Here is a 12,008-nt window from a genome sequence, read left to right on the forward strand (position 1 = left end):
ATGCAATTTTAGTTTAATTAATGTCGTATAAAACTGACTGCTCGTACAAGTTTGCTTAAAACACGCGACTCAAAAAACCGCAAAATGGCAGCTCAAGAAGTAGATCACGCGTGTCCTGACCTTCTTATTTTGCGCGGCCATTTTGGAACCATACGTAACATTAACCCTTATTTCTTTTACTACGATTACTAAAATTGAAGTTCATAATTTAAAAATTAAATTATAGTGGTAGAAAATAATATAAAAGTATTTATATTATTTATACTCATACAATTTCAAAACTATTTTCTGTAATAATTTGATTCTGACTTAACGGATATTTTGATATTATTGAGGACAAAAGTTTAAAATCATTCATTTTCTTACCTGTTCATTATTTTTGTTTGACGGAGCTGAATCGTTTGGACCACGTGGCGCGAATAATTTTGTTAAGCTCCTCGCGAGAATGTGCGGATGACCGAAACGTGCGAAAGAAAACACCGAGTCGAGACATTTGCACGTGCAACTATCCGTACGTTGTTGACGTCGACCGATGTACACCGCGTGTACTGTACAGTACGTTGCGATTGGGTAAATCAAATTAGCGAGCGGTGACACTAGTGAGACTTTATTAAACTAATTTTTTCGTTAGGGCGTGAAATATTATTTTGTACCATAAATGGTACTTGAAATATTATAATTAGAGGATTTGATCCCGGGATCTCGAAAATCGGGATCCCGGGATCCCGACCACTTTTCAGTCCCAAAATTTTCGGGATTAAGTTTTCCTAATCCCGGGATTTTCGGGATTGACATCATTTTAAAAAAATTGCAAAATAGACTGCATGAAGCGAAACGTTCAGTGCCAGTGCTTTTAACAGAATTGCTTGCCTATCATTTTAATATAAAATACAAGAAATTTTATTCCAAGCAAGCAGCAGAAATTAACCAAGCNATGTTGAGTCGGATTAGTCTAGAATCGATTAATTTTATGGAAGAAAATCTTTCAATCAGCCGTAGTCCGTAAACTTGATACGTGTCGGATTGTGATTGAAAGGATTCGTAAGAAATCGGATTCCTAAAGAATGGAACGTATCTATATCTTATAGGGGGGTCGACTGTATATATATTACAAACTTATTTCTCTATATAGTCACAAAATAATTCATTTTTATTGTTTGGGCTACAAACAGTTCAAATCCGCTACTTTTTAACCTTCAGATCTGGCAACGCGGATGTACAGATAATAGCAAGTGGCGCTGTTTATATCCCACGACACGTGCGTTTTATCATACAGACTGATTCCAGAAAACAAAGGGCCAAGTAATCATCTACTAAAGTAGTTTACAGTTCTTCGAAGAGTAAGGGATGCCATCCATCCTAATTTTGGTATGTAACGAAAAATTCATCTCGTATATAATATATAATTACCACGATTTATATATAACTATTATCGAAGGCCATTTAAGATTTCCCAAGGGTAAAATTCGCAAAAAATTTTCACTATTATAATAATTTACAACTCGAATAATGGTTACTATTGAATCGTTAATAATTTACCNAAACTAATAACAGAGGTAATTATATTGAACTTGTTTATTTATTAAGTACGTCAGATAAATAATCTATTAAAAATACATTCAAAGAATTAACTGATTGTCCCTGGAAGTCGCCTTCTTATAGAAACACACCTTCCCTATCATCAAATGTCATGGCACGCCCCTGTAATGTGTACATTTAATTTTTTAAAATCCTAAAAGTGCAAACTCTCTCTTTTACAGTAACGATATCAAGAGTAAAATGACAAAGAACAAAAACGTAAAAGACGAACTTGAATCTTCGTCTTCCTTCTCCCAGTGTCGAGCGGAATATGTATTACAAAATCTTCCTAATATAGTTAAATATATCCTTGATTGCTTGAATAATGAAGATTTAGTACGATTGAAACGAGTATGCACTTTATGGAAAGATATAGCCAGCGAAATCTTGAGAAACAGAGTGATATTCGTAACCAAGGTAAGATTTTTCAATAACTAGATTTTATAAGTTCGTATCTAATTCGGATATTTGTTCATTATTACATATTAGCATATTCCAAAAGATGTGCAAATGAAGTCCATTCTTAGTCCGGATATGTTGCTTCCTTACATAAAGAAAAAATGCACTAAACAACTTATACCAGAAATAATAATAAGTGAATTGCCAAATTGTAAAACATGCGATGATTTTGCAAGATCTTCAGATAAATTTACAAGACAAAGTGAGTGTACATCATATGTAGTATCTTATGCGCTTTCTCTATTCAATATTCAACAATTTTTTCTTTCAGCAAGACAACATTCATCTGAACCACCTTCACCATTGATACATTCATCTGAACCACCTTCACCATTGAAACATTCATCTGAACCACCTTCACCGTTGATATATTCATCTGAACCACCTTCACCATTGATAAGTACACAGTTAGCCGTTATTCCATCCCTTCCAAAAATTCGAGTGCATCGTTTCTCGTTAACATCCAGAGAAATTCAAGAGAACATTATTAACGGAATGACAGATTTGTCAGAAATCATAGATATACCTAGAGAAGAACTCAAATGCATTCTATGGTTTGTAGACGGTGAAGTAGAACAGCGTGTTTTGAACGTGATGCCAAGATGCCCCTTTGCTGGCATCAGTAGTTGCGAAGGAACACCAGAGACTTATACAGCACTAGCATTCTCTGGAGAGGGAGTTAATGCTCTCTCGTTTGTTTTAACCGGAGAAGAAGGATTAGAGACGAAAATCAAGGCACAAAATGCGGAGGAAACGTTCAAACACTTCAAATCACGCTACGAAATTAACCAACGAAAATGCGTGGCATTCATATTTTGCAGTTACATCTGCAAATGCAACTTGGCATTCACGTTGAACAAGTTTGAAGAATATTTTCCAAATTTGCCGATTTTGTTTTATTACAACTGTAGATTTTTTGGTGCAAACTGTATTCCCAAAATAAAAGAAAAACAAGAAAATTTCATTTTTACGTCTAGTGGTCGACCTTGGCATATAGGAACACTCGTTCTAGTATGGTTTAACTGAACCCAATCAGTTCTGTACTTTATATTTGTATACATGTTAATAAAATTACATTCGTGAATTTAATAACAAACTACAAAATTTTACTAAAATTATGGTTTTATTAAATTGCATTACAAAGTTATAACAATAGTCAGAAGATTATAAAAACTTTTATGTTTTGTTTGTTTACAGAAGTCTTAAAGGTGGCATTCTATAAACTTCAATTTATTTATCTCATTGTTCAGAATACTTTAAAAATTAGTAAGCAACACGCCTTATATATCGAAAATTCATAGAAGGGACTAGAATACCCATTATCAAAATAGTATTGTGAAGGCATCCAGTAAGATTGTAGTTACATATGTACACCTATGCAAGTACTGTAGTCCTCTTTCTGCTTATCAAATTATAATTACAGAATGATAATTAAGGAATGAAAAAGTGACATCATGATTAAAGAAAGAAAGACTCGTAATTGTTTCAAATAGGTTTTCAAAAGGAAAAACCTAACGAACATTTCTCAATTTCAGGTACAGCAATGAACATGATTATTCTCAGAACTTTATTTGGCCGAATTTTACCTTTATTTCTACTGAAATTACAAGAGAATAGAAAATTATTTTGAAATCTTAACCTAATTACAAAACGTAGGTGAAATAATAATGATTATAATAAATTTTATTGTGAAATAGCTTTCATCGCTGATTCATTTGGCGCGATATTTTTGTTCATGCTAATTCAAACCTCTCAAATTTTAGATATATAAAATACTGGCATTCCTTTATATCGGTAATCAATTCCTGAAAATAACGTTCTGAGGAAAATCCTTAACTAGTAGCTAATTTCACATTATTTTAAACAGGAAAAATTACAATACGTTACAACTATATGTATTCTGTTACAGAGGTAATGGTACCTCTATCCAGACAAGTGTCTTTAAATCTGATGCGAGATAAAGGTCTGAACTACTACTACCCTCTCGACTTTGCTACCTTGGACTCATTTGGATTTCATAACCAAAAAAGAATCGGAACACAGTTATGAAGGGCGTGCGAGATTGGCACCCCCTTGAATCTCAAAATACAATCAGTAAAAAGTCTAAGAAACTTATGTGTATACGTTGATTTGTGATACAGCTTTCTTTACTTGATTAGGTCCAAACATGTATTGAGAGATCGTGAGAGTCAAAAAGCTTGTAATTATGAGAAATCTTGCAATATTTCAAAGAGTGTCACAAATATATGAAACTAGCAGACCCTGCCACGCTTTGTTGTGGCTCAAAATGTATCTATTATAAATGTATAACACTTCCACCTTGGGGGGGAATTTTTCGAAAAATCTCTTCTTAGTGTACATTCTGTTGACGTACCATATTAAANAAGTAGTCTATTTAGTCGATGTTAAGAGAAATTTTTGTGAATTTTCAAGGTTTATTTGCATAGTTTGTTACATAAAAGTTTTTTCAATTTATGTGAGTTTAAAGAGATCTCAGTGATGCTTAAAAAAGAATAAATTTAACATGAAGACAGTGATTTTAAGTCTGGTTAGTCTGACTGTAAGTCTGATTAATTAGAGTGATTAAATTAACTAGGTGTATACCGTAAAATACGTTGATTTTTGTCTAAATTTTGATTTTTAATTTCTGTAAGATTTTCTTATTTTTTATTAACCCTCAATACCGAAATAATCCCGGGATCCCGGGATCGAATAAGTATAATCCCGAAATCCCGGGATTAGAAATAAGGACCGGGATCGAATTCCCTAATTATAATGTACTGAAAATGTACTAAAAATCTAAATGTACTTTCAATTTACTGGAAAGGGCAAAATGTACCAGAAAAGTACAAATGTAGCCTACTTCTAGGAAAGGCAACACTGCCGTTGAGCTCAACGGTGAAACAGCGCTTACGTCACTAGTCTCAACGGAGAACTCAACGTTCCATTTAGAAACGTCGTTCTCTCATCGTTGAGTCAACCGTTGAATATAGAAACGTACGGTATACATATAATCCATTGAACGGGTATCCGTCTGTTCGCGTAACAGTATGCCAAAAACGGGCACTAGAGGCGCCCAAGCGAAGATTTTAAATTAACAATAAATTATTTTTATCTGTAATAAGAATTTATTATTGATATGAATTTATTATTTATACCACAAAATGGTATAAATAATTATTATATGCCTTGCCTTGCCTTATTATATGCCTCGATTAACCTTGCACCGCACGTTTACAACATCCCGTGACTCAGTGAACGTCGCGCATTGACTCACGGAAAATTTGTTGAAAAAATGGCGGATACATTTAAAATCGAGGTTTACAAGCGAAGATAAATAAACAAATTAAACTATTTTAAAGTATTTATAGAATGTTTAATAGGTAGAAATATAGATCCGTATGACGCGATTGGGACGGTAAGATTTACCCTCCGAATCAAGGGTGGCGACACCCTCTCTGTGCGAATAATAAATGTCTAATGAACCATATCCCTACGCGCGATCCTTTCCGAGATATAGGCCTCCGAAAATTATTCTACGGGTCACGTGACCGCCTGTTTGACACAATTTACCCTGCGAATGAGCGGGTCGGCGACACCCCTCCGAGTGTGCGCGAGCGCGCGTTAATTTTTTTTTCGCGCAGTAGGCTTCCTTTTGGCCACGGTGTCACGTGACCGGAAATGACTTAGGTGAATTTTCAGGGGCTTATATCTCGCGAAGGATCGCGCGTAGGGGGGTGGTTCATTAGACATTTATTGTTCGCACGGGGGAGGACTACCTTTTGGGGGGTGGCGACCACTCATTCGGAGGGTAAATCTTACCATTGGGACTTTAACGGAGCTGTAGAACATATTGATAGGAACAAAAAGGTCAAAGGAACCGTGCCTCATGAAAATTTGTAAAAAACGCCCACTAGGGTGCGTCCCGGGTTACTAGTTTATGAGAATGTAATAATGAATTATGCACTCTAAATCGAAATAAATAAACATTTTTTTTGTTAAATACACTTTAATTGTATTTAACTAAAAAAACAAATAGTATGGCTGGTCAACAATATGGCTGCTATCACGTGTTATGAAAAGCACAAATTTTCTATACTGTTGAATGAAAAATTTTCAGATAACGATACGAATATCGGCACTTGTGCAGTTTAGGGGGTACGGCTATTTGAAAAGTTTTCTTCCATAAAATTAATTATGGAATATCCGTATAATTTTTCGGAATAATCCATATAAAATATGCTATAAACAAAGAATTGTAGGAATACTTACCGAGTGCGCACTGTTCGGAGACGCCGTTGCTTAAGCTTGTTTTCGTCGCGGAGCGGCTCATCGGGCGGCGAACGCGTATGAAGCTTGTCACGTGACATTTGTCGGTGCTGTTCGGTCACGTGATTACTCATCTCTGACGTGTTTCCTGATAAGTCATTTTTTCTACGAAAAATTCGCTGAATTTTACACATCATTAACAGAAATATTAAAACATCATTCCATTCTAAATATAGATTAAAATCAACATATAATAACGTATGATAATGCGATAAATAACTAATAATTCTACTCTACTTTTAAATTGCCTAACCCAGTGATGGGCAAACTACGGCCCGCGGGCCAGATGCGGCCCCCTGAAATGTTCTATCCGGCCCGCGCAACATTATTCCTAATCTGACGAGTAAAAAAGAATACAGGCAGTGGTGGTTGATGCACCACTTAACTTGAGTGTTCGTTGATTATACAAAATAACCGAAGCTTTATATCTCACCATGAAAGTTTATTTACAATCATGTACAAAATTTTGTTTTACACTTATTGGGTAAAAGCTCGATCGGTTACAAGCATGCTTCGGTACAGAACATCCACTCGTCGTGCGTAGCGTAGCCGAAAGAGAGAAAAAGAAATATGGCGGACGGCCTGCACATGTTTTTATAGCGCCACCTGGATTTTCAGATGCAGCGCTGGGTTACAATTATATAATATTGGCCCGCCTAAAGTTTTCTTCTTTTCCTTTGGCCCGCTCTTTAAAAAGTTTGCCCATCACTGGCCTAACCTCTTTCATGTCATAAATAAAATTGTATAATATTTATTTACATCAAGACATTACACATCTTATGTTGCATCTGATTAATATTTATCATCATAATACAGTATATATCATGATAGAATTATTGTCGTTAGCGAGCGGTTTTACATTTGTTATTTCATAAGTCATTTCTAATTACAATAAAAATATAGTACTATAATATATTCTGATCTATCACGTGATGTCTGGAAAGTTCAGCTAATTGTTCGGAAAAAGAATAAGTTATCAGGAAACACGTCAGAGATGAGTAGTCACGTGACAAGCTTCGTACGCGTACGCCGTCCGATGAGCAGCTCCGCGACGAAAACAAGCTTAAGCAATGGCGTCTTCGAACAGTGCGCACTCGGTAAGTATTCCCAAAAAATTATACATGTTTTGGAAATGTTCGAGTCAAATTAGCCTATAATCAATTAATTTTATTGAAGAAAACTTTTCAAACAGCCGTAGTCCTAAAACAGCATACGTGCCAGGCTGTGATTGGCTCATGTATTTAAGGACTCGTACAACATGAATTTCATAAAACACAGAACGTATCTACCGTGTTATAGGGGGTCTACTGTAATTCAAAGATTATTAACAATTTTATTGTTAATAATTTTTGAATTATTTACATTTTCTGCATATTATTGACAATTTTTCTTTCTCAATTCTCAACTGTTTCCCAATCAAACTTTCTGCATATTATTAACAATTTTATAGTTAATAATATGCAGAGAAAGCTTGGCAAAATCCGTAGCGTCGTCCATGTTTGACTCTACAACAATTACAGCACTGATCAACAGATGGCGCATTTCCACGTAACGTTCATTTCTGTGCTAGTGGAGTCAAGTTAAAACGAAAACATAACTGAAACAAACACTCTGTATGTTTCAGTTTTGTTTCTGAGTTTCTGTTTTCAGGTAATGTGGAGTCTAGACTAGGCTGCATTCACACTGCCGACGACAACGACCACAGATTCTAAACGATCGCCAAAGCGTTCACATTGTTCATTATTTTTCGTCTTAAGAGCAGCGGTTTCCAACCTTTTTTCATTAGCGTAACTGCCGTTGCGTTTCCAACTTCCCAACCAGCAACGCATGCGCAAATCACGCACTGCCTGTTTGTAGAGTGTGTCGCTACTTTGAATTTTATTCTGACTCGGTTCTCAGTCCCCTGAGTACCTACAAGTCTGTTTTGTTTTTTTATGCGCGCATGATTTGGGCACCAAATACTCTGTGCCAAATTGCAACTTCTGACATGTACTCCTTCATACCTCTAAGCTGGTAATACGGCAGGCAGTATGATTTTATAAACAAGTCATAGTCTTGTCAATAAAAAATTAATAAAAATACTGAATAAATAATGAAAAAAATTACCGTTTGTAGAGAAAATCTGGAGAAACTAGCTATGTCCTTTTCCTTCCTACAGTAACAATAAAAAATACTTGTTATAAACAAAAAAAAATACTTTTTTCAAACAACACGTGGGGATATTGTTGAGAGATAATAATAATAACGGTAAGGACGAGACTCCACTACCGTAAAAACGGCGTAAAACCCCGCGCCGTAAACGCTTTTAATCACGTGACCCTGATGTTTCACGCCCGAGCGTGTCGTAAAACCAGCGTAAAAGCGAGTTGAGCAGTGTTCAACTTTCGACGCGAATACGGCCGTAAAGCGGTACCTTCCACCAGTCAGAAGTCAGTGAAATCTAGGTCATTGTGACACGGTGCTAAAATGGCGGAAAACGAGCTTTTGTGTACGTTTCCTCGTGGTTACTCTAGAATAGATCTGGAACGATTTATCGAAAACATCGGAAAGTATTCGTGTATCTACGAAAAGAGGTAACCCGATTATAATAATGGATGCCTAAAACACGCGATATGGACGGCCAAAGGAAAATCCTTCAATTTAGAGGAGTATATAATGAAAAAAGCTCAGCTTAATAGGTGCTGTATATTATCTTAATTAATAATACGATAATAAAAGTTAATATATGAAAATAAAGATATTATTTTTACTACATTTGTAATTATAGTACAGAAAAAAACTCGTAGAATATAATTATTGTCTTTATAAGTTCGATAGTACCGTCGCCGTAAAAACTTCGCTAGCTGGACCTCCACTGCAATCCAGACGCAAACGCAAATAGGTCACATAACTAACGCCCATTCACGAGGTAACTCGTCAAGGTTACATAGCGTTACATAAAATTCGGTAGTTAAGGCCACTTTTGACAAAAAATTTTTTTTTCAATTTTTGGAATGTTTTTTAGGTCCCCAAATTTTTCAAAATTTTTTGCCCGCGCGAAAAAATTTATCGCGATTTTAATGAGCCTTTGATAAGGCTCGATTAAAGCTTAATCGTTTTTTAATGGGAGTTTTTTATCAAATTTATTTCATGGTTCCTAAGTTGTAGCACACGGATTTTCCTTCGGTAAAGTTATTTAAAGCTGCTTTCTGATGTTAAAAACGACCTCCAATAGTTTTTTAATTTTTTTAATTAATCGATTTTTTTATATATTAATTTAATTAATTAGGGGGGTCGGAAATCGCAATTAAAATCTTAAATTTTTAAAAATATTTAAAATTATACGTGTCGCTTATAGTCAACCTACTTTAAACTTTTGTCCTCCCGAGACGTATATGAGAATGCCCCGGGAAATCGGACTCCAGCTGTGTTCAAGGTCATCCAGCTGTGTAAATAATGACTCATTGTTGTTAAATTTCACAGAAAGGCGAGACAAAGGAAAATAAAATTTGAAGCTTTTTCTTCAAAATTAACGCATTTTTTTGTTTTTTTTACTTTTAAGTATTTTTTTATGTATTTTTAATGCTTGATTACATCATACTTAAAATCAGTCGGGCGTTAAGGGGTTAAAAGCTTTTACGGCAAAAGTTAGCACAGGAGTTATTAAGCTTCGAAATGGGCAAACATTCCCCACACACAAACAAACAATCTACACATACAAAAAAAAACAACCCAAATTTCTTTGCATTTACTTCTCGAGTTTTCAGTCTTTCAATTCTAAAAATGTAAAAATCTTGGGGAGATCATTTTTTGACCGATCGCCATACTTACCCCCTCCTTATAGTTTCCTGCTATATATAACTACAGGAAAATAAAAATATAAGCCTACATATTCTTGCTAAAAGAAATTGTATAAAGTATCAAATAAAAATAAATTTGTTTTATAAATATTGATTTTTGTAAATAATGTGTACATTTAATTTTTTAAAATCCTAAAAGTGCAAACTCTCTTTTACAGTAACGATATCAAGAGTAAAATGACAAAGAAAGAAAACGTGAAAGATGAACTTGAATCTTTGTCTTCATTCTCCCAGTGTCGAGCGGAATATGTATTACAAAATCTTCCTAATATAGTTAAATATATCCTTGATTGCTTGAATAATGAAGATTTAATACGATGCAAACGAGTATGCACTTTATGGAAAAATATAGCCAGCGAAATCTTGAGAAACAGAGTGATATTCGTAACCAAGGTAAGATTTTTCAATAACTAGATTTTATAAGTTCGTATCTAATTCGGATATTTGTTCATTATTACATATTAGCATATTCCAAAAGATGTGCAAATGAAGTCCATTCTTAGTCCGGATATGTTGCTTCCTTACATAAAGAAAAAATGCACTAAACAACTTATACCAGAAATAATAATAAGTGAATTGCCAAATTGTAAAACATGCGATGATTTTGCAAGATCTTCAGATAAATTTACAAGATTCTTTAAGGCAGTATCTTATGCGCTTTCTCTATTCAATATTCAACAATTTTTTCTTTCAGCAAGACAACATTCATTTGAACCACCTTCACCATTGATACATTCATCTGAACCACCTTCACCATTGATAAGTACACAGTTAGCCGTTATTCCATCCCTTCCAAAAATTCGAGTGCATCGTTTCTCGTTAACATCCAGAGAAATTCAAGAGAACATTATTAACGGAATGACAGATTTGTCAGAAATCATAGATATACCTAGAGAAGAACTCAAATGCATTCTATGGTTTGTAGACGGTGAAGTAGAACAGCGTGTTTTGAACGTGATGCCAAGATGCCCCTTTGCTGGCATCAGTAGTTGCGAAGGAACACCAGAGACTTATACAGCACTAGCATTCTCTGGAGAGGGAGTTAATGCTTTCTCGTTTGTTTTAACCGGAGAAGAAGGATTAGAAACGAAAATCAAGGCACAAAATGCGGAGGAAACGTTCAAACACTTCAAATCACGCTACGAAATTAACCAACGAAAATGCGTGGCATTCATATTTTGCAGTTACATCTGCAAATGCAACTTGGCATTAACGTTGAACAAGTTTGAAGAATATTTTCCAAATTTGCCGATTTTGTTTTATTACAACTGTAGATTTTTTGGTGCAAACTGTATTCCCAAAATAAAAGAAAAACAAGAAAATTTCATTTTTACGTCTAGTGGTCGACCTTGGCATATAGGAACACTCGTTCTAGTATGGTTTAACTGAACCCAATCAGTTCTGTACTTTATATTTGTATACATGTTAATAAAATTACATTCGTGAATTTAATAACAAACTACAAAATTTTACTAAAATTATGGTTTTATTAAATTGCATTACAAAGTTATAACAATAGTCAGAAGATTATAAAAACTTTTATGTTTTGTTTGTTTACAGAAGTCTTAAAGGTGGCATTCTATAAACTTCAATTTATTTATCTCATTGTTCAGAATACTTTAAAAATTAGTAAGCAACACGCCTTATATATCGAAAATTCATAGAAGGGACTAGAATACCCATTATCAAAATAGTATTGTGAAGGCATCCAGTAAGATTGTAGTTACATATGTACACCTATGCAAGTACTGTAGTCCTCTTTCTGCTTATCAAATTATAATTACAGAATGATAATTAAGGAAT

General features: G+C 34.6%; 2 protein-coding genes across 3 annotated transcripts; both read left to right on the forward strand.

Moving 5' to 3' along the window:
- The first annotated feature begins 1,230 nt into the window (after positions 1 to 1,230).
- Positions 1,231 to 3,136, forward strand: LOC111632246. The gene is made up of 4 exons (XM_023376634.1): positions 1,231 to 1,368; positions 1,761 to 1,995; positions 2,068 to 2,239; positions 2,309 to 3,136. Exons 2-4 carry the CDS (start codon positions 1,780 to 1,782, stop codon positions 3,061 to 3,063), a joined length of 1,143 nt encoding a protein of 380 aa, XP_023232402.1. The 5' UTR covers positions 1,231 to 1,368; positions 1,761 to 1,779; the 3' UTR covers positions 3,064 to 3,136.
- Positions 3,137 to 10,367: 7,231 nt separating this feature from the next.
- LOC111632247 lies at positions 10,368 to 11,667 on the forward strand. Of its 2 annotated transcripts, XM_023376636.1 has the most exons (3): positions 10,368 to 10,598; positions 10,671 to 10,791; positions 10,900 to 11,667. In XM_023376636.1, exons 1-3 carry the CDS (start codon positions 10,383 to 10,385, stop codon positions 11,592 to 11,594), a joined length of 1,032 nt encoding a protein of 343 aa, XP_023232404.1. In that variant the 5' UTR covers positions 10,368 to 10,382; the 3' UTR covers positions 11,595 to 11,667. The 2 variants fall into 2 exon arrangements, with proteins under 2 accessions (XP_023232404.1, XP_023232403.1); XM_023376635.1 differs by having other exon boundaries at positions 10,671 to 11,667.
- Positions 11,668 to 12,008: the final 341 nt, after the last annotated feature.

The sequence above is a fragment of the Centruroides sculpturatus genome, unplaced genomic scaffold (assembly GCF_000671375.1).
Source record: "Centruroides sculpturatus isolate CEXI.00-Female unplaced genomic scaffold, Cexi_2.0 scaffold709, whole genome shotgun sequence".
NCBI lineage: Eukaryota > Metazoa > Arthropoda > Arachnida > Scorpiones > Buthidae > Centruroides > Centruroides sculpturatus.

What these genes read in the sequence shown, in the direction of transcription:
- LOC111632247 (XM_023376635.1), top strand. Translation starts at nt 10,383, where the DNA reads ATGACAAAGAAAGAAAACGTGAAAGATGAACTTGAATCTTTGTCTTCA. An exon ending in GAGTGATATTCGTAACCAAG is followed by an intron (nt 10,599 to 10,670) that starts GTAAGATTTTTC and finishes ATTACATATTAG; the next exon opens with CATATTCCAAAAGATGTGCA.
- LOC111632246 (XM_023376634.1), top strand. Translation starts at nt 1,780, where the DNA reads ATGACAAAGAACAAAAACGTAAAAGACGAACTTGAATCTTCGTCTTCC. An exon ending in GAGTGATATTCGTAACCAAG is followed by an intron (nt 1,996 to 2,067) that starts GTAAGATTTTTC and finishes ATTACATATTAG; the next exon opens with CATATTCCAAAAGATGTGCA. An exon ending in AGATAAATTTACAAGACAAA is followed by an intron (nt 2,240 to 2,308) that starts GTGAGTGTACAT and finishes TTTTTCTTTCAG; the next exon opens with CAAGACAACATTCATCTGAA.